The sequence below is a fragment of the Phalacrocorax carbo genome, chromosome 4, assembly GCF_963921805.1.
Source record: "Phalacrocorax carbo chromosome 4, bPhaCar2.1, whole genome shotgun sequence".
Lineage (NCBI taxonomy): Eukaryota > Metazoa > Chordata > Aves > Suliformes > Phalacrocoracidae > Phalacrocorax > Phalacrocorax carbo.
In genome coordinates this window covers 47,267,605-47,290,891 of record NC_087516.1, presented here as the reverse complement: position 1 = coordinate 47,290,891, position 23,287 = coordinate 47,267,605, and the positions used below count along the sequence as shown (strand labels likewise).

Below are 23,287 nucleotides of genomic sequence, written 5' to 3'. Positions count from 1 at the left end.
TCCTTCTTTTTCCATCAGAGGTTTCCTAACAATTTCCTAAGAACTAGGAATTCATTTTGGACAGAAAAGACGCCACCAGCTCCATTTCAGGAAAAAAAAAATTAAAAAAAAGAGACCTTGATTTAGATGCATCTTTCTTTGGCATTTTGAAATTGAAAACAGATGGGAAATTTTAAATGATGCATAAACATTCTTTTCTATGTATACAAAATAAATTGCTTCCTTTTTTTTTCCTATAGACTAGACTGATACATATAGGATATATGAGTGATTCATTATAATGTGCTGTTGAATGTCTATAGGTTCCCTCTTATACTGAGAACAAAGCATTGTTTCAGACTGAGCTCGTATTGGTAGCTCAGGAAGTTTCTAGTACATCCACTATAGGGCAATACCATCAAGGGGAATGGCTCTGATATTTTGGGGATTCTATAGAACTGGACATCTGAATGGATTCCGAAGTATGGCAGTGAAGTGCTATGTCAGTGGCTTCACGTTCAAACTGTTTGCTCATATGGGAATTTCCCCATTCATCCTCCCACCAAATCCTACAAGGGCTGTAGCCACGTGGTATTTTTGGCTTAGACATCATTATTAGGGCATGAAACAGAAACATCTCCTAGTTTGAAGTGTTGGTAGGCATGATTATATTGTTAAACTAATTCTGTGGATGGAAGTGATGTCAGGAAAATCTAATTTACTTTCTCAGATTGGTCTGTTATACTAACCAGATTAACATGCAGGCAGAAAAGTAAATGTAGGTTTTAATTCTGATTATGCCTGGGGATACTTCGTTATATGTATTTTATATGACTGTAAATACCCTTTGAGATTATCGATGGGCATAATTTGGGTTTCAAATCTATTTATTAAACAAATTCTTTGTACCTTGTTTCATTTCCATCCTTAGATTCAGAATATAATTTGTTACCCTGAAAAACCTTAAGGAAGACATACTGTAATTGTGGCAGAGCAATGTGGCATAAATGCTGGAGAGATAATGAAAGGCTGTTCCCACAGGTTTCTAGCCCACATCAGTTTGCACGACCTTTGACTAATTCAAGTAAACTTCAAATAAGCCCACTTCTTCAAATTAAATGTAAACTTTGAACCTCCTTAGAATTGCCTAGTAAAACATATTATGGAAACTAATACTACCTGACAGTCTATCTGAGGGTATTAATTGCACTGACCAATATCCAGGGAGATGACTTTTAATCTGCTCTGCTCCAAGTCAAACTTAGCTACAGTGAGACTACTGCACTCACAACAACTTGAAGCTGGCATGATACATTAAAGATGTCTTCAGACTTCCTTCCTTTATAGCCACAGTTATGGGCCTGATTATAACGTCCTGTCTGAATCTCTGTTAATTTTGCCAAAAGAACTGATGATGAAGCAATATTGATTCACGCAGTATATCTAGGGAAGCTGTAAAATATGATTGCAATTATGTGCTGACCCCTTGGTGAAAGAATGAGGTTATACACTACATGTTAATGCTATCAAAACTCAAAAACAAAGCACTAACAGAAGAAGCAGAGGTGGCAGTAAGATTTTTTTTCCCCCGCTTCTTGGATGAAGTTGTTCAAATAACTAGAAAATACATTTGCTCCTCTTTGGGACATGCCTGAATTGGCCCTGAAAACCATTTGTACTGAGTAAGAAGAATTTTGCTGAGATGTGACAATCTTCAGATAGTTTACCTAATTTGAGCATAAATTTATAAATTATCTCCATGATGCCTTTCATGCTGTTTTAATCTAGTCGTATTTGTAATCTGTTCCTTCTTTTCTAACTTTGCCTGGTAAAAGTCATTTTGCATTGTAGGATAATTTAACCTATGGAGAATTAATGATTCTGGAGACAGTTGCTGCCAGGTGCCACGTACGGAGACAAACTGCCTATTGACCCTAAGGGGTTTGGTATCAGGTCTCAGCTTCAGTGTTCTGTTTCTAGTTGCCCCAAAGGAGATTCCATTCCAAAAGGCAAGTAAAGGAAAAACGAGGATGCTCTTGACTCAGCAGATGATAAGGTATCTTGTAGGAATTCCTTGCTGAGGAGACTGAACCCATTTTTGATTCCAAGACATTTTTCAGTCTTTGTGGTGCCCTTGAACTGGAAGAAAAAGGAGAAGGACATGTATTAGTACGAAATCTTGCATTTCTAACACTGGATCTATAAGTTGAAATTCACTTAGCAGGAACATGTTTGGTTTATGTAAGTGAGAGAAGGATTATGACTCCTTAGCTTCTATACCGCATTTGCTCTGCCATATTTGATGATATTTTACTCTAGTTGCAGTGTTTTATTGTACTCTGTCAGTTTTTGTAATTCAAATCCTCAAAGATTTTTGAGTCTGCAATGGAGAATTGTAAGACTACAGAGCATGAATTTCCTGGCTAATTAAGAATTTTGCGGGGAATGTTTTACCTAATTATAGAACAAGGCTTGCCATTCAATCCACCACTCTCAAAAGAAGGTCCTGGTCCTCCCCCCATTCATGGTCTGCTATTCAAAATAGAACTGTACTTTCTGGGATCGAGTGAACTTTTTGTCCTCTTTTGCTTCTTGTGAATTCAGAAATGATCCTTGAACAAATCTCCCTGAGGAAGAGGCCTGTGTGATAACAACCTGAAGCTGAACTCTGGAATGAAATTACATTTAAAATTAAATTACGTATTTGTTTATAGAAAGGTTGACTGCTTAAATGCCTGAGGACTGCCAAGGTTCCTCTGTGTTGCTAAAATGATTTTAGAAAAGTTGTGGTTGTGTAACATCTGTTTGCTCCCGTTTGTTTGTGTCCAGTCTGGTCTGCCAGGAGAGCTCTCCCCGACCTCCTGCAGCCGGGGCTGCCCCTCTGACTCCATCTGTCCGGTTATTCAGCGAGGAGCCCCCTGTTCCAAAATAAAGCACAAGGCAGTTAGCGTGGCATAGGAAGGAGCGTGACTGCTGGTGACAGATGTGGCACCAGCGGAATCTGTGTTGTTCTTGGCGGCAGCCACTTCCAGGCAGGAAAACAATAGCTTGTTTTCTTCCTTCATCTCACAAGCCCCAGCTTTCAGGGCAGGAATTTCATTATACTTTGGACGGGTGGAAAAGCTATAATCAAATGCCTGTGGCAGGTAGACAGGAAGTTTGCAATAGGCTATCAGAGCAGAAGCAGCAAGAAAAAGACCTTAAGGTTTAAAGAAAAACAAAACTTTTTCAAAGTGTGTTTTAAGGAGCAGCACCTATTGTAGCTCTGTCAGCACTCTCAGGGTTGATGGTTCTGCAGCCATCCCCACTGTCGGGAGAAGAATGAGAAGTCAGAAAGAGAGACTAGCTATGTCTGTCATGTGAAATACCAGGAAGAAATTGCTTTGTGCTCTCAAACCACGTCAAATATTTGTTAAAATGAAAACCCTAGAAAAAGTGAGCACAGGACTCGAGTCTCTTAAGTGATATAAAGTCTTCTGAGCATACTTAACAGTTTTTATTTGTTAAACCCTGCGTGAGTCAGAATAAATCATGCACTTTTAATGGAAATGCACAAATTTAACTTTAGTTCTGTTTGAAAATTGCTGGTAGGGTCTTGCTTTATGTCTATTTTATTATTTTCTTTCCTTAGAAAGATCCTAACTTTTCCCTCAAGCAAAATAAGAGGTAGTAAACTCCCATATGGAAACAAAAAAGAAAGCAAAAAAGGAAAAGCAATTGGGAGCACTTGGTAGAAAGTGAATGTTTCTGCATGGGCTTGTACCTGACTTTGAGCAGGGAGCCAGGGCCTGGCTTGATGCTGTTTTATGTCAGCATCCACACAGATGACCCTCTGGAGGAGAAGGAAGTTCAGCATCATCTGCTCTCTCAGCTCTTCATGAAGCACACTAGTGAGTTATTGGCTCTTCTGCAATCCCCTCAAAAGCCTACAAAAATAGGAAAAGACCAAAAAAGAAACTTAGTCTTCATTAGACTTTAAGTACCATAGGATGGTGCATTTTTTATCGTGTGCCTATGCATTGTGGTGGAGGCCTCTTCCATGACTGGAGGGAGTCCCGTAAGCCTCTGCCGAAAGAGAATAATGCCATCATAGACATTTTCGGTTACAAGCACTTCTAATGGCAAATTTTATGCGATAGACTTTTTTTTTTTGAAGTCAGATTTCAGTTGTTTGAGTTTACAGTTTTGAAATCTGGAAAGAAGAACCTGTGAGTCATTTAAATGTGAGCTGCCAGTTTTCATTAAAGAACAGGAAAACTTCTAAAAATAACTTAAACGTTTTAAATAGAAGATAACTCCTGTGTCTTGTTCCATATAGACCAGTTCATTGTACCCTCCTAAGGCTAATCTTATTAAGACCTAGGTCTGAAATTGTGGATATGATTTGTATTATGTGCCTTAAAGCTCTAAAATAGGTTGCAGCCCGGCCAGCTGTCCAAGTTTCTTTGTAAACAAAAATATAACAGCGTCATTTCTTAGATGGGAGCCCAACTTTCTCATCTAATCCTTAACAATCCTCTGGATGCTTATTTGTTAATTCCTGTCTCTCCTTGAAATACTAATCACTAACTATAACTAGGCGTGAGGTGGGGCTCTGTTTTTCACGGACACATAGTCCAGTAGTGCTAATATTTACATGTGTGTCTGAACTTGTTCATGTAAGTACCTCCCAAGGTCATCACCAAGGATAGCAATATGCTAACAGCAGTAAATGCAGAGTCAGTGTATTCTCACAGAATATCTTACCTCTCTGATTTGAATACACTTTTTAAAAATGCACTTTATACTTTTACATTGAGGATAATTTTTACAGATTTAGATATTCAGAACTGTAAATATAGTATTCAATGAGAAAAGGAATAAGCATGACCCAAACTTTCATGAAGAGTTAACCCTCTCGGCCTGAAATATTTCACCTACTTTATACCAATAAGTGTCTCTGAAACCTTTACTTAAAAGAAAAAAAAAAAGCTATACGATACCTTTTATTCCAGTACAGATATTCAATAGATATCTGAATCTTCCTTCAAGTTAGTAGTCCATAGAGTTTATTTCCAACAAGCTTTCCTGTCTGCTTGTTTGCCTTCATTGCTCTACAGGGATAAACTGGGTTACTTTTAGTAACTTCTACAATTGTTTGGTGTGAGTTCTTGTGAAGTGATTCAGTCTTAAGGAAACTGATTAAAACCAGTGCTTTTTTTTTTAGATTTTTTTTTTTTTTCACAAACCTTCCGAAAAGTCTTGTTGACCAGGAAATTTCTGAAGGGTTGGGTAAGGTTATGAAGTCAATATCCTAAAGAGGAAACTGCTGCTGGCAGTTCTGGGTATATTGAGCAATTGCATTTTCAAGTAATCCTTGTTTGTTTTTAGCTTTTATGGTAACCTGTCATGAGGTTTCATGTGGCCAATGTCTCTTGTGTAGAGGCAAAACCTGGCTGACAGATTTATTCTCGTTTTTAAAATCCTTTCTTCTTTTGGGACAGGAAAGTAAATAACAATTACTTGTGTAAGCACAATGATGCAGGAGTTCAATACTAAAAGTAGGGAAGTGCAGAGTACTTGTGTGCATGGATATCAGGAATATATGCAATTTTAGTCAGTAGTGATGGGAATTTGGCAACACTTTTCATTTTTCTCACATCCTTTTCCTTTCATGATGTTCCTTTGGGACTTGCTTATAAAGGACTCCAGGCAAAATTTCCCTGAAGTCCCTCACAACATTTCAGTTCGGATTAAAGATTATGCTTGGCATGAAGTCCAAGACCAATAATGAATACCAGGATGGACTGCTCAGTACACACCACTATTTATCAAGGTTACAAAGTCATCCAGCCTCCACTATAACAGAAATCTGAGATTATATTTTTATCTACCGGCTTCAAATAATTTAAATTCAAAGATTTATGCCAATGAGGATCTCTAAAACGCATGCAGGATAAAAGTGACCTTGGATTATTTTTTTTGTTCATTTAAAAAGAACTAATTCTAATAGAATTTAAGCACTGAATAATTCTTTTATTATTTGTGGATGTGATCTCAACTAAAGATAATCAGGAAGGTATAGATAAAATGAGATTTAAATTCCCCTATCAGTAGAAGCTGTTCTTCAGAATTTGTAAGCTTTTGAATAAAGAAAATCAAGTCACGTTAAATGAAAAATTAGACTTCGTAAGGCGTATGTCCATCACTGTGATCTTTCAAAAACTCTTTCAGCTTATAAAACTCAGAAAATGTGCAGATAAATTCTCTGTGTGGCTTTGAAAATGTTACCTCCTAGCTTAGAAAGCACTGGAATGACATAGTCTTTCCATATGGAAAAGTTCTGTCACTGGTGAGGCTTTGCATCATTCATCACTTTCTTTTTTCAGTGGAAAACAAGAAGAGGTAAGGAGGGTTCATTGGTCTGAATAGGAGGAAAAGGTAAGTGTAATGCCCCAAATAAGAAAGAGGTCGGAAACATACTGGTATAATATGTAGTGTTTATTTAATACGTACTGTCTATTAAATATGTGCAGCCAAATTCAGTCCTAGCAGCAAGCAAAACGTTTTTAATTTTAAGCAAAAGAAATAAGTTAGAAATCAAGGAGAAACAGTTACTGGCTCAAAAAAAAAAAAAGTAACACCATTAAAAAGTTAATTATCGCTGGAAGAATTAAACTGGCTGATGTAACAAAACTCTTGCAAGTGAGAAAATCCGTCAGCCAGGTTGACAGCCCAAACAATAATGGTTTTTGCCTGTGTAGGACTTATCTTTAATTGGGGTCTAGTTTCTCTTTAATTCCATTCAAGAAAGAAGTCAGAAAATTTGGTAACTTGAACCAGTACACTGCATTTTGTAGGTCAATGACATATCTTATCACCATCATGACAACTGCCTGAGAATTTTTTCTCAGCCTGCAGTCCTGTAGGTAGATATTCTGAAAAGTATTTGTAAACTGTGCTTCTGTCAAATTTCTTTCTCATTCCCTTCCTGGGAAAGGTATGTATTCTTTATTCCCTAGAGTTTATCTAAGTAGTGATTAATACCCCGGGGAAAAAAATAATCCCACAACTGATATTTCATACTGATGTTTCTGTCACTTATTTAATTATTAAAATCCTTTGAAACACAACTGAAAAAAAATTTCTAGGAGCCTTGTCAAACATGCTCTGACCCCTATAATTCACTAGTAAGCATTCCAGCAGAGCCTCTTACGCAGTCCCGTTTTCAAAATTATTAAAATGTAGCTGTGTTTGTCCCCGAAATGTCATAACTGGATATGCTAGAGCCTGGAAGGCTTGAACTGAACCCGTCCAGAGGACGGGGCTGCACACCGGCCATTCAGTGCCAGGCATCGTCGGGGGAGTTAGCTGAACAGCGCTGTGAGCAGGCATGGCTTTCTTTAACAAAATCCGTTCTTGTTGTCCACACAAAGGACTGGTGAGGCCATGAAAGGTGGTGAAGAAAAGGTCATTCCCTCTGTGTATACTCTTTCTGGTTGCTCTACCAATGCTTACAACTCCCATGGAAACCAACAGGAGTTGCCTGTTAGCACAGAAGCAGGGAACAGAGCAGTGAGGGAAGAGTTAGGGGCTTACTTTTATCTTATTTCATTTATCCCTGTTTGAAAACAGGCCCTTATCACATTGTGTTTTGAGAACACTAACAGATAAATGTGGGACAATACAGGAAGGATCTGTTGGTGGAAATACATTCTTAAGGATGGCAGAGACTATTTGTTTGTGCCTCTTTGCTGAGTGAAAGGATTACAGGATTAATCAGTGCCTGCCTGCCTCAGAGGCTTTCTCTTCTCTGCCTGCTCATCTGCCATGCCAGTTTCCATTTTACATGTGATTTCTATCCTATCCTCTTTCCTGTAAGTGGCTATCTTTAAACTCTTTACCACTCCTCATTGTATAAGCTGCACGTTATGCAAGAGACAGTCAAAACTGATTTCTGTTTCTTCATATATGGGAGAGACTTACCAATACAGGGTATGTAAGTGCCATTATTTTCCTCTGAGACATCAGATTTTTTATGGCAATCATAGTTTTTCAAAGAGGAACTCAGAGAATGAAGGAGAGGGAATGAAACTACTGTTTATCAGCCTAATGGTTTAATCTCATAAAATTTATAAAGTGGGGAAACTTACTATCAAGCTTTCTAGATGCAAAACATGAGAACTAAATATTCGCTACAGATGAGAAGTAATTTTGGCAGTAAATAAAGGAGAAAGGAAATTTTACCAGGCACTGGACCGTCTTTTCCCTTTTTTTGAGGTAGCTGGAGTGAGGTCATTGGCAATGCTTACCATGTTCTCAACCACAGAGGTTTTTCTGTCATTTTTGTATGTGAGAAATTGTGTAGAAAACTGCCATTATTTGAAAACTAAACAGACTGTCTTTCCTGCTTTTAACGCTGTCTGCTGTGTAAGCCATTATCATAATCCACCTGTATGTCAAATTCAAGGATTGCATTATAGTATCTCTAGGTACACGGAGATGCCAGAGACCGTGTGAAAATCTCTTTACTTTGCCAAAGCAAATAAATGAAGGGAAGTCCTGAGGGTAAGGGGCGAACGGAACAGATGTGATAGCTTTACTTCACATTCGCTCTGCCTCATACATAGGTGCCATGTAAGTGCTATAGTTTGAGTGTTGTTATACTTAGCCAATAGTCAGCAACAGAAAAGTCTCTTTTAGTGTGTGGGCAGCTGAATTTAAGTCATATCAACCCTAAGGCTGCTGCAAATTGTGCAAGACGCTGAACTTAGGATAATTTATAAAGCTTCTTTTGAGTTGAGGCATACTGATCAACTCTAACATCACTTGAAAAGAGAACTGTGGTTTCATCCTTGTAATCTTTCTCTTCTACCCTTTCCACCCTAATACAGTGGGGATTTTTTCTGCTGCAAAACACAGAAGGGAAGGAAAGAAAAAAGAAGTTGCCAACTGGCTGATTTCCAATTTACATGGGTATAACTGCATACAGAATCAGCCCAGTATTTGGCTTTATTTAGAAACAGAGGCCCTTGTCCAGATCCCATTAAGACTGATGAAAAATGCATTTCATTGATTTCACTGACATTGGATTGAGCCCATTAAGAAAAATTAGTTTGGTGTCAGGGTAGTGACAGGTTCTGTGTAAACTGGAAAGGATGTAATCACTTGTAGACCAAAAGAACATATTTTCACAACTTTAACATGAATTCCAAACAAACAAATTTGTTGAGAATTAATTCAAAATGAAGCTAATGCCTCTGCATAGTCATGTTTTTCCTACTGAGCCACACTGCTGGAGGAGTATAATGTATCTCTTGGTTATCCATCAAGAGGAAAAGTATTTGCAAAGGCTGGGATTATATTCCCAACAGACCGGTCACTGTGGCTGCACTAACTTTAAAGAGAAAACCATTAGCTGTGGTAGGCCTCTAATAGATTACTCCTATCCCACAGTCTAGGGAGAAACAGATAAGGAACTGTTATTTTCTTTTACTGACACTAAATGGCTAATGTGAAGTTAACTCAAAATGACTGTTTCACTCTAGGGGAAGAATGGCTGCACATTTCTGATTTACTGTACCAGAGGGGTTGAATTTGCCTTGCACTTAGAGTTGGAGTCTTGCAGGGTGTGCCAGGGTGTGTGACCGCTGTGCCGGGAAATGGTTCCCCTCCTGGTGGATCCAAGGTTGTGGTCACTCATAAGAGTGCCTCTGACTCACCTCACCTGCAACATTACCTCTTCATGCACGTGCGGTGCATGCCTACAGTCAGGTATTCACACAAATATAATTTTTTTGTAAAGACGCCATGTGCATACACAGTGCTAGGACCATAAGGAATTCCAACACATCAAACTCTAGTTCTTTCTGTTTTGCTCTGCACCACCTAGTAATGCCAATGCAACCCTAGTGCCCCTTAAAATAGGATTGGATCTTCAGACACCAGAGAGGAACAACATGTCTAAAGAATGTCTCTGATTTGCATCAGCCTAACAGTGAAGCCCAAATCTCAGCCTAGTCCGTGCCCATGAATGGAGATCTATACCTGGCCAGATTTAAGGAAATGCCTCAGTTCCTTAAAGAGAGCAAGAGTCTATGGGCAGATGTATTACAGGAAAGGTAAGTTTTTAACTTTTTCTCCAGCAACACAATGTTCTTATGACGTACTGAGTTTAATAGCTTTTGAAGAATTTATGCTCACTGAGGCAGTGAAAGCAGGGTGAGTCTCATGGAAGTGCTAGGGAGACTGTAGTAGAGAAAATGCTAATAGTCATTTCACTGCTAGGTCATCTCAGAGAAAAAAACACAGAAAGGCTTGGCAGAGGCCTGAGCCTCTCTTCCCACTGATGTGGATAGCCACAGCTGTCAAGTCAAGGGGAAAAGGGGCAAGTATAGGACTCCATTTAGACTGTTTTTTTCTTTTAGTTTTCTTTCTCTTTTCCCCTTTCATTTCCTTTTTTCTCTTTTTTCTTTTTTTTTTAATGTGTTTTTCCCCCTGTAATTTCTTTTTGTTGGTTCTTCCCCCCCCCCCCTTTTTTTTTTTCTTTACTGTCAAAATTAGATCCCAGCCAGGGTTCAAGTTCATTCAGGAGATGACAAAGCTTGACCTCACTTCTGAGCTGAATTCACTACTGGGATATATGAGCATTGCAACTCTATTCCAGGGCAAAGTCAACCAGCTTAGCTTTGTGTGCCTCCCCCAGGACAGAGAAAGGAAGCAGTGCTTCCTGAGCCAGGAATGGTCTTTTGCTAAAAATCAGTGACCAGCAACACTTTCTCCCAGTAGATCTGAACTGGGAGATGCCTGAGTGGAAACAGCTGGATCTGCTTTGGGTGGCTGGATCTCTTTCCACGCGATTGCTGGTGGTCAGAGCTGGCCAAGGTGTGGGCCGGGTTTGGGTGTTTTGTCATCAAAGTTCAAATGCAGCTCATATTTGGAGTGAATCATCAGTAAACATCAGTGGCTAGTTTTGCGGAAAAAATACATTTTTAAAATAAAGATCTTTTATGTGGCCTATTTCCTGGTTAATCTAATAAAAGGTTTTGGCTACACTTCTTTACACTTCTATGTTTGCCTTTGTTTCTTTTCCACCACTTTAATAACAAAACTGCTGCTCTGAACTTGTGTTGTAAATAGCTGACTGGCAACAAAGTTGTTTTGAAAGACAAGAAAAACAATAAAAAATCCTTTATTCTACAATGCCAATGATATTCCATAACTAGAGCTCAAAATCCTGCTTCACATGAATTAAAAGGGAATTTTTCATTAACTGTGACTGAGCAAGGACTGTCCATACTTTTGAACTAGTTGACAGGTCTCTTTGCTGTTTGGTTTGTTACAAAAGTACAATGGAGCATTTCAGGGATAACAGTAACATGTTGCATAGAGAAATTATCAGTTATATGTGGTTTTCGTTCTTAGAAAATCACAATGAGCATCCCAAGATTTCTGTTTTGCTGTAATCTGTATCTCTGTAAAGCTCCAAGTCAAGGTACTTATTAAAGGGAATTTTTCAGTTAATTTTAATGTCTTTAATAAATAAACAGCAGAGTTAAGCATTGGTACAGTGGTCTTAAATCCATTTTATGCAAAAGTCCCAGTACTTGAAGTAGATTTAAGAAGACAGTTTAAAAAAAAGGAAATCACATCATTTTTGGGGTGATCAATCTAGCAACTCATCTGAAAATTCAGAGAATCCCCTGATTATTAGTATTTGTGGAAGTTAGCCACAAATTTAGAGACAGGAAAGGTGAGAAGAGGCCTGAATACAATGCTGGAACAGTAAGCCTGATGCAGGGTCAATTTTATTACGCTATCATGAAAAGAGAGGAAAGGAGGAATGTGAAATTATAGAAAGGGAAAGGGCATAACATATTTGTTTCATCAAATTGTATGCACCTAAAAGATGAGGTGCTAAGAAACATACAATATGGGCTTGTCAAAACACACCAAGTCAACCATTCTTTGACAGATCAGCTAGCCTACTCTATAAGTGAATAAAGTAAGTGTGAAATAATTTGACTTTAGTAAGGCTCGACTTTGTTATCTATCTCAGCATAAGCAAACAAGGAAACATGGTTGAGTTTGAACCTTATTAGTGCTAATTTAACCTCCTTATCATCAACTCTTAGCTCAACATAAGACCACAATTTGTTCCTTCTCCCTTAGGCAGCATTCCTGATGCCCAGTGCACTTCACTCACCATTCAACTGGGAAGGTCTCTAGCTTGCGTCTGCCAGCCTAAACATCTCACCCAAGCGGTACTACTCATCTCCTTGATGGCAGTTGTCTAAAACTGTTTTATCTAGAGGTCCTTAATTCCAACCAAGGCTTCACTGATGAGCCCACCCAGGCAGTTTGGAACCAAGTCCCCCATGCTGGAAATGGGTGAGAGAGCCCTGATATCTCCCACATGCTCTGCGTTACTGTCCAGGCCCTCATGCAAGAATTGGAGAGTGGGATTGGACAGGCTGACAGTAGTCGTTAAGATTAGATTAGAGCGGGTGCTGAGAGGCTGGTCTGGGAAACTCCATAATAGGAATTGAGTGAGGAATATAGTGAAACCACAGTGACTAAAGCAGAGACTAAAGTAAGGACAGCTTGTGTAGTAGCCAAGGTCCGAGCAATCTGGGGACAGACAGACCAAAATCTAGCTGGGAGTGAGGAGGAACAACGTATGCCTGAGATGTGGAGATGCAGAAGCAGCTGCAAAGGCTGGAAACAGCTTGGAACAGCAAGCTTTTGTGTTTGCATCACACCATACTGCGGCATGCCGCTCCAGAGAACCACCATGGCAAAACATTCGAGGGGAGGCTGAATGGCAGCAAAAGATGATCTGTCTTCCTGAGTTTCATGGATGACATATAACTTGAGGAGTGTAACTGCTGCACAGGCACCATGTGTGATTTTGAGACCAGTTGTCTCCGATGCATTTTATTTATGCTACCACTTTTTCAGCAGGGAACATCACTCTCAGCATCTAGCCCATGACATGGCCAGTAAATGATGTCAGTAATTCAGAGTCTACATGTTGTCACAGTCTGTAAGGAGCTAGATCAGATGAGCCAAAAGAAGAGGGGCCTCCCAGGATATTAAGGAAAGTTGATGTGACTTATAAATGCTATAAAGACGATTAGAGATAGGTAGACTTCTGCCATCATTGCTGCCAGAAGATCTATATAAAGAGTATGATGGCTGTCCCTAGTGTCACTGTACAGTGTGCTGACATCTTTACCTGGTTCCTTACGTCAGTATATGATACCATGACTTGGTCTCAACTTCTGGGTCACATGCCAGCCACAAAAAGATTGGCCAGGTCCTTTGTAAGTGGTGTCTGAGCAGTCTCTGTAGCCTTTTACTGGTCAGCTGCACTTCCAGCAGTGAGGGACTCTGATGAAACAGAAAACAGCTCTGGAGGCTGGTCTCTGAGAGTTCTCAAGGCATCTTCGCAGTCACGTTCTCCTAGACATTGGAACAGAAACCAGAAATAGTCACTGTCTGGTCTGTCTTCAGACACATCTTCACTGGAAGCGTATACGTGTGGATCCAGGCACTGGCATGCTAACCTAAGTCCTTTCTTCACAGACCGTTATTGGGCAGACCAGGCATTAAGCAGGGAAGGATTCAGATAAAGACTGGAAAATTGCTTCTACTTGGAAGCCTGCATGATTTTTTGAATTTATGAAATGAGGAAAATGGGGAGAGCCAGGACAAACTGTGTTCCTGTGCACACTGGTACAAAAACCTATGCATGTATAACAATGATAGAAAGAGCTTGGGGTTTCTGGCTTTTATTTACCCAGTTCTTCTGCCCTACAGCATCAGGAATTTAGTCCTTGGAGCTGAGCCATCATGCTAGACTTGACAGCTGCAACAGCCGGTCTCAGACTATTTCTCTGCAGTCTGACAGTTCCTCTGTGCACTCAGGCTGCCCCATAGTTTTCTTTTTCTGATCTTGGAGGAGCAGGACAGCAGTGCCCTTGATATGTGCCTTGTTCTATTATACTAAGGTCTAGGTACTTTCACAACAGTATTAAGGAATCTCCTGAGTTTAAAATAGTTGGAGTTTGGAAAGGTATTTGGGTAAAGTATAACCTTTTCCCTAGGCATCTACCTGTGGCCACTGCTGCAGACAGAATGTTGTGTTATGGGGTCCTGTGCTCTGAAGTAGCATGGCTGCTTTTATGCAGCCAATTGACAATCTTCATCAAATATTTAATGACTGCATGGTCTTCATATAAATGGTACTGCAATTATATTGCATACAGAATAACAGAATAGTACTTTGACACAATATATCCGTCTGGGCAGGCAAACGCCAGTCCTAGTCCTTTAGATGTTCAAAATGGACTATTTCCATTGAGTTCTATATTCAGAGTGACTGCAGGATCTATGATTTTAACCACTACGTTCAAGATAAGCACTAACATAAAATACGTATCTTTAATCAAACAAAGAATTTCAAATTACACTGAAGGACATGAATAGTTCTACTAGAGGCAATGGCTCTGCTGACTGGCCTGAGCTGATATCACAGTTAACCTGTGTAAAGGCAAAAAAAAAAAAAATCAATAATCAGATATAACCTGAAAAGTAGAGTGTATTTTTTTCAACAACCAGGTTGTTTCCAGCATAAAAATAGTTCTCTCTGCTGGCACTGATGTCAGATGTATGTATGAGTCTCTCCTAGTTCAAGACAGGAAGGGTAATGTCTTACAGGAGAGAAAATTATGATAAGGAGGCAGTAAAAAGTAAGTACGTTCTTTAACACCAAATGACCACAAATGCTAAGACCTCTGGCATCTGTTTACAGTTAGACATTAAAAAAAGAATTAGCAGCACAAGAGCTTTCACCACAGCTTCTTGAATTTCAGTGCTTGATTTATTTTTAATGTTTGTGTAAGGTACATAATTTATACATACGTTTTAGACATGCTGTGTAAAATACTTGTTTCCATAACAAGCTGTCATTGTAGGATGAATGGGAATTCTACAGGGATTTTTGGGTAGCACATTTTTGGAAGTTTCTATTTCGGAAATTATTAATTGCTTTTATAATTTCTGAGAAACCACATAGTGTAATAACTCTGCACCAAGTATATAATTATGATTACTCTGAAGGGTGTTTTCATACTAGGAGGACATGGCCTTTCTTGCGTGCTTAATTGTATTCAAACCTCTCAGAAGCATGTTCAGTCAAGAGTGTTCATATAACAGTGATTGTTCTAACCCCTAATTTTCTCCAACATTCCCTGTTCTTGAAAAATATCTTCTTAAACAGTGTGTCACATACCTGCGTTTGTATTTCAGGCTATTACTCTTGCTGAGTGCTTTAATTCTCCAGGACTTCCACTGCTGTATAGATAATGGTTCTACATTTTACAGTTTTCATTTCACTCCTTATCCAAAGAATCGGCAATCAGGCGTCACCAGTTCTTTGGGTTTTCTGAAAGAAAAGTAGCAGAACTTTAATTTCTGAGTAAATTGAATAGTGCCTTTTAGGATCTGCTAAGGCAGATCCTTCAACCTGCATGGATCCTTCTGACTGACGCTAAGTGTGAAAACTCAGACATTCTCCTGGAAACTGTATTTATTGTGATGGTGTCCCTTTTCTGAATTGCTAAATCTGCAGACCCCAAAGTTATGACGTATTATAGCACAAATGTAGAGAACATCAGTTTTTGAGACTAAGAACCAAACTCAGCCCTTATACAGAGACTCTGCTGAAATAGCTGTCTGAAAGGCAGAAAGGATCTGTTTTCTTCAGGTGGCAGGCACATGATGAATTTTGGGGCTCATGTCCGGTTTGGAGTTGGAGCCTGGGATAGGCACAATTCCTTATAACACCATAACAGCGTGCTAGAAGTGTTGCTAAGACTGTAACTGAGCATCTTGTGGGTTGTAAGAAATTTGCCCTGTGGGCCTTTGGTACCATATGTCTAGCAGGTAGCTGACAGCTGTTCAGACTGACTGTAAATCAAGAAGAATTTAAGTAAAGAGCAGCTACTACAGTAAAGCACATCAGCAGTGTGATTTAGGCAGAATGCATGCACTATGCTGGGCAAAAAGGAAATTTGAATGTGACATTGCTGGCTGTCCTCACTTCTGTCCTTGGGAAAACCTAGGTACCTTTCCGATGCAGCCAGCCAGGAGGAATCCTGAATCATACTTAAAACTCTTATTAGCTGGAATTGCCTTGATTTGCGCAACAAGGCATCTGCCTTTTCTTTTTATTTTGTAAGTAGAGGAAATAAAGACAGGTACTTAATCCTGTGTAGCACTTTGCATGCAATAAGTGCCTTTTGAAAGTGTTTATGTTGCAGAAAGTATAGAACATGTTGTTGAATAACATTTCAATCTGTCTTCCTGATTCTTTTCAATGCACAGCTATATTCTTTATTGATTTGTATAGATATAGCTGCAGTACAGTTAGTTATTTATAAAGGCATGCAGCTCATGCCTGTAGCATGTCGATAACAATTACTAATCATGCATTAACTCTCCACAAGTCATTTACATCTACCATTTATGCATGAACAAACACTGCCCCTAAGAACTTTGAAGCTGACAGGCTAATCCCTTTCACCACTGACTTGTATCTCAATTCTTAAATGACAGTATAATCCACAAAAGAAATGACACTGGCAATAAATGTGTTCAACCAATTAATCACACAGTCATACAGTTTTATTAAAACATAGAAGTTAAATGTGAGCATATGCATTAAATGTGGATGCATACAAATAGGTGTCTTTTGATTAAATTTTTACTTTTTTCACCAAAACTGGTATGACAATATTTCTGAACTTGCCAAAAGATTATCTTATAGGTAGAAAACGAGCCTGAGTAATTTTAAGAAGAGGTTTAGTTGGTCTTTTAACAATATTATAAATACATGATTATGTGCAAAATTCTTTTTGAAGGTACTATGTTGGTTGTGTCTGTTATAAGTTGCAACAAGAGTTTAAAGTTACTTCAGTGTCACTAGTAAATACTCCAACACAGGGGGAGGTGTTTCATATGAGAGACTGCCACTTTTTTTGGCAGTTAATACATTTCTCAGGCCGATTAAGCTGTCTTTTAGGAACAGGCAAACCTCACATAGCAATATTACTAATACTAGCTCCTAGGCTTGTTTGCATAACAACAGGAACTGTGAATTTAATCACTTTGGAGACTGTTTTTTAGGCTGAAACCCCTACAGGAGTTTTTTACCCACCCACCATACCAGCAATGCAACTCTTATTGGTTTCGGTGACCTGGGATTAAACTTCATTCTCTTTGGCAGTGACATTAGAGAACAGCAGAATGAACTAGTGTTCGCATACACCGCCCTCTTTGGTCTTTCCCTACAACATATGGATATCTGTATTCTAATATGGATATCTCTGCTTTTCATACTGATTGATCCTTTCAGGGATTACAGGACATGTACTCTGCTCTGTTGCATTTTTTCTCACCCTTGGGGTCGTTGCTTCAGTACTTCCAGTTTAGCAATAAGATAGCAGGGGAAAAAAAATCTTTAAGTCATACACACAGCTCGACATCAGTTTGCACATGGAGATCTGTCAGCAAAGGCATAGCTGCATAGGATATGCAAGTAATAAAATGCATAAGCCTGCAAGAAACATGTTTTGGGCATCTTGTACCATTCTGATTTTCTGTATATCCATGACAGCGATAAGACATCTGGCTGCTTCCCATGAAGTACAGGCATTATTAATATGATTACGTCTATTATGATCAATATATGTTACTGCTGTTTTGACAAGCTACTTATTCATCAAACACATAAAGTATAAAAAGCCCTGGCTTTTTATACTTACCAGCAAAACCATGTTTGAAGGTGAACATGTTTCTAATTACTTTCTCATTTGGTTTTAATAGATGAGACACTTGATTGTGCATGCACCTCTTTTAAAAAGTCTTCACATTAAAGCCTCCACCAAAGCATAATAGTCTGAATTTGCCACCGTTCAGATCGACCCTGGAAGGATCATCTGTCACACTCAGTATTTGTAAAGGAGAGAGATGAGGGGTCTGGAATGTTAAGGACAGACTATGTTTTTCTTCATCTGATGGTTCATCTGTTTGTTATTTTGTTTGCTGCTGGGTTTGCAGCTTTGAGGTTCTGTATTTCAAAATGGAATGAAAATCACGAGCCTTTTCAGAAGGAAGAAAATTGGGTACCTTCCACAGTTCTGGTCACTGGTACCAGAAAGGAGAAAAATTTTATACCAAAAGCCTGATTTGTCCCTATTTCCTACATGATACAATAACATGAGGATATATACCTCTTCACAATAGTAGAAAAGGAAAGGAGAACAAAGAGCTCTCAGCATCCTTTAGAAACAGGTCTTTCTTAGCCCTGTAAACCTCTACACCTTCTGGATGATCACCAAAGCCACCAAGATGTGACAGGTGATTGAAATAAAAAACATCTGTGATTACAAAGGTTGCAGAACACGAAATCTGTTTTACAATTATGTTTTCTAATTGTGTGAATTAATTCCACTCCATTTATAGGAAAATCTAGTTTGGTGAGCACTGAAAGTAATGAAATCTGATTTCCAATTGATGTGGGTCTTGTGGTTGCCTGGCTTTTTTAACTGTATTAATCAAAAGCTGCAGCATGAGTTCTCCTTTTATTAGAAATTTAAAAATACATATTCACTTTCCTGAAAAAAAATGCTTGGTAAAGGGTTTAATAAAATTTTGTCAGCTATTTGACATTAGAAATTCTGTTTTTCAGTCCTAATTCCTCCTGTAGTAAAGCATATACTTTATGAATTAAATATGTTTGCATTTAAAGAATTTAAAATAGCTTTCTCCCAGGTGGATTTTCTGATGTCTAGTAATCACTCATGCCAGTCTGCTTTCTTTTTCACTTTTTCTGCTTCTGCAGAAGCATTAGCTCATTCTGTCTTCGCAGCCAGCTGTTTTATAAAACATGCAGGACTTCATATCTCTGAGCTCTCTGCCTTTTTTTTTTTTTTTAATGTGGTATCAATCAGTTGGAAAAAATCAAATGTTTGCAACAAGCTGTTTAAAGCATGCACACATACAGAGTGTAATTGCACAACACTCATTACCTTAAGAAAGTAGACTAAAAAGAGCAATAAAACCAAAGAAAATCTATCTTGTACAGGTATGAGGTGTCTTCTGTGTGATTGAACTGCAGTGCTAGACTGCTGGATCTTCAGATCTCCATGTTCTACTACTGCAAACTAAAGACAGGACTAATGCCCCTGGGCTGATCGGTAGGAAAGACCTTGTTATATTTTGCCTATGGTTGACACATCTTTTTTCTAGTGATTAACATAACCTCTGAGATCAGGAATTCCTGGGGATTATTCCTGAATCGGAGAAATGAACATGGTTAGACATTCCCAACAGCAGCAAGCAGCAAGCAGCAGAAAGGTAGCTAAGTCAGCTCCTGCACTCCGAAATACAGTGAATGCTGAGACAGAGGTAGGTCTGCCCTTACACATGCATTTAGTAGTAAGAGGATCTCTGAAATACAAAACACCACTAAAACCAATCAGCAGAACCTGACCCATTGCTCATGATCAACTGGCTTTTATAGGTAAACATGTACGAGGCTTTTACGGGAGGCTTTTTTCCCCAGTCCTTTCCATTTGGGCATTGCTAGGTCAGCCGGCACTGCAACAGGACATCCAGATGGCATGCGGGCTGTCCTTCAAAGTCCTGCACGCGTGACAGCTCCGGCTTCTTCTGGCAAGTGCTGAGCAAGGGGGTGGTGTGAGCAGCGTGATAATTCTGTCCCAGCTGCCTGCCAAGAAGGTGCTGCCAGGTAAGAAAGCAGCTGTCTGTGACCTTGGCCAGCTTTTATATGGTGGCAGGGGGGAGAAGAGGCCCTTTCCCACAGACCCTTCACTGCCAGCACTGCCAACACTTGTCAGCATGAGCTGACACCTATTCCATTTAAGTCCATTTTAAAAAATCAAGGGCTATTGAAATATTTCTTGCAATATTTGATATTATTTATGAGGTGTAAGACACCTAAAGACACTACACAGATCTCTTACTTAAGCAGCTCCCTTTTCTTGTCTTTGTCATATATATCTCACTTTTACTAGCTATAGAAAGATATTAGCTGTACGCCCTTATTTAATGTGAACCCGAGGGGTGGATTGTATTCACTTCTATTTTATACATTGTCCTGTTGAGTTACCACAAATATTCATCTATCCTTGGGTGTTTACAAGCACAGCTGCATCAGGAAGTGCTTGCAAATACCGGTGGATTTGCCGACAGCCCAGAGGAGGCAATTAGGTGCTCTGCGTACAAGAGGAGGTCAGAAGCAGCCGGGCTCGGCGGCTGCAGGAAGCAGCCTGCAGAAAGCGGAGCCTGCTGTGGCTGCGGTAGCTCGGGCGGCTGGTGCTGACAGTCAGTTGTTCCTCCGCTGCTGCTGCTACGGCACATTGTAGGTGCTTGCTCTGCTCGACTGTGTTAAGGCTTTCTTAACACAAACGGGGCACATCTGTCCTCATGCCTTAAGCATATTGCTGTCTTATTTTTCATGCCCCTATCCCCAGTAATACAACAAAAATGCAGAAAAATGGAAATGGCAATCAGGGATTACCTGGTCTCAAATATGTTTATGCCAGTCCTGGAACAACTACAGAATCTTGGTTTCTATTCCTGAGACAGAGTTCAGAAGGGTTTTAAAAAAATAAGCTTACCCTTTTTTTCCCCCATGTAGACAGTGTTATGTGGAGCCTCTGGACTTAGCTTTCTGTTTTGGAAACAACTTCACTTTGTTGAATTTTTCAAGTTCCTGTGTTTGAGCTGCAAAACTGTGTCTTGAGAGACCTGTGGCCTTAACGTGACCTACAGCAGTAGATTTTTGCATCTGCGTGCATGTATGTGTGTACACACACATATGTATATATGTATATGGTGGTATACGTATATGATATGCATCAGATTCTGAAGTGCATGGAATTATTTTCAGAGCGTGTCTGTAATTCAGTTAGGACGGGAACATTGCTCAGAAGGTGGGGCTGAGGGTACCCGACACTTGGGTATTACAGAACCTACACACTGCTTGCTGCCTGCCCTGGCATATGCACCAGGCCACGTGCCCGCTTACTTCTCATTTGCCGAAGAGGTGCCTTTCTATCTGCCGTTATATTATAGTCCCAACCCAAACAGAGCTTCACAAAGAAGCGTGATGAGGATTACAGGAGGTTACAGAAAGCATCCGTTGATGTATTGCACCTACTTGTTGGATCCACCCTGAAGAATAAAAAGCATTCTTCAGGTGATGCTGCTCTTTTATCACCCTGCAGACTGAAGCTCTGGCAGCGTATACTAGGAGTGGTAAGAAATAAGGCTGGAAGATAAAGAAGACTTGGGAACAGTCATGACTTTCACTGCCTTGGTTGCTAAAAAGAATATGAGACCTATGGGATATGATGCCTTTGAACTGTAACGGGAGGGTGGGCACTTGCTAACATAAGACTACTTGGCTGTCTGATGATGACTGTCCATTTCCAAAATTTAGGCCAAATAAACAAGAAGTTCAGCACGTACCTGTACTTCTATAGGTGTGAGGTACGAGAAGCTCCATAAAGAATTTTATATATGAAATCTCTGTTCCCCCACCTCACCCCTCTTCTGTACCTCCCGCCGCCACGGCAGTGACCAGGCTCCGGCGGCGGGAGGCCGAGCGCTGCCCGGTCGACCCCCCCCGCTCCCGCCCTCGGCCTCCCGCCGCCGCCGCTCGCCCAGTGCCCATGTGCGGGCGGGCGGGCGGGCGGGACATGCTCACTGGGAGGGCACCGGGCCGCTCGGCGCCTACCGCACATGCTCACTGGCCTCGGCGGAGCGGCTGGCGCTGAGCGCTGGGCACCGGCGGTGAGGGCCGTGGCGGCGGCGGGGCTGCGTGTACGCTGCGCCCGGCGGGGCGGGAGGGGAACGGGGGGGCTGCGGAGACGCCGTCCGCGGCGGGCGGGAGCGGCCCGCGCCCCGTCAGTACCTCGGCCAGCGGCGGCGGCGGCGGGGCCGGGCCGGGCCGCGGCGGTGGGGCCGCGGCGGGCGGCGGCGGGGCGGGGGGGTCGGAGGCCGCTCTCTCCCCGGTGCTGGGGCCGGCGGGAGCCCTCGGGCCGGGCCGGGGCCGGGGGCGGGGGGGGGGGGGCTGCAGCTCCCGGGGTGAGCTGAGGCATCCCGCGGTGGGGGTGGGGGAGGAGGGGGAGGCAGGCAGTGCTCCTTAAAAAGGCTTAAAAATAAATAATAACACGAAAAATGGAAAAGCAGCAGCCGGTGCTGAGCTAACCGCAGATACCGGGAAGTATCTGTGGGTTGGGAAACAAATGGAAAACCCTCCGGGGTGTCGCACAGCTGTGGCTGGGGCAGGTGGGGCCGACTCCGGCAGGACACAGACGCAGCTCCTGGCCTTTGGGGTACGAGCTGTCGCCCCCGAGAAGTTAAAATATTGAACTGGACACGGTGTAATAAAGCACCGTGTTGCGGGTTGTGTTTAGTCATCTTTGCAAGGCCTTTCTAGTGTTGGCTCTGCAGCAAGGATACTTCATGCACAATAGTCGATTGCATTTAAAATGTGTACATAAAATTAAATTTGCGACCCTTTCTCATAACTAGCATTAAAACGATTGCTGTTTTATGTGTGCAAGGTCGTAGAGGGCTGGCAGTTCTCTCCTTGCTAGGTGACTGGTTGGTCACATTTAGCCGTATTTAATGCAGTTGATGCGTGACATTTTTGGTGAGGAATTTTCCAAGTTTCTGAGGATTTTGAGTTAGGCAGCCTTTGAAGGACATTACATTTATTTCTTAAACACACTGGAGCAAACTTGCACTTAAATCTGTTCCTTGCTGTCATTCTCTTAACTTTGGGAAGCTATTTGACTCTCAGAAAATTGCCTAAGTTGGTTCCACATCAGAGGTACACTTCAACAGACTCCCTCTCCCAAGGCAACTAAGATCAAACTTGTTTTTTTTTAAAAAAATTGTTTACTTTTTGTAGGTATGTGTTCCCATTTGCCATATCTAGCTCTGCAAACTTTTTTGTTTTCCTTTTTCCATAGACTGAAGCTTGATCTTCAAGATGAAGTTCTTACTAGCAGTTTTCTTCTTCATCTCGTTCTCCTTATGGGTTGAAGAAGTGTGTTCCAAAGAGAAGTCTTCAAAGAAAGGAAAGGGGAAAAAGAAGCAATATCTATGTCCATCGTACGTTCCTTGTTTCTTTTATGCTTTTGTGTGATGGCGATCTGCTGTATTTTTAACAGTGGAAGTTATGTGACCATTGAAATCGAAGGCGATGCTTTCTGCTGAGAGAATGGGG

At 40.8% G+C, this 23,287-nt stretch overlaps 1 protein-coding gene across 2 annotated transcripts in view; it reads left to right on the top strand.

Annotated features, from left to right (window-relative positions):
* Positions 1-21,775: 21,775 nt before the first annotated feature.
* Positions 21,776-23,287, top strand: part of GLRB (glycine receptor beta) — a 51,412-nt gene continuing 49,900 nt past the window's right edge. For both annotated transcript variants that reach the window (XM_064449816.1, XM_064449815.1), the window contains exons 1-2: positions 21,776-21,843; positions 23,031-23,172. In XM_064449816.1, coding sequence (XP_064305886.1) covers positions 23,051-23,172 — 122 coding nt within the window. In that variant the 5' untranslated portion in view covers positions 21,776-21,843; positions 23,031-23,050. The remainder of the gene's footprint in view (positions 21,844-23,030; positions 23,173-23,287) is intronic.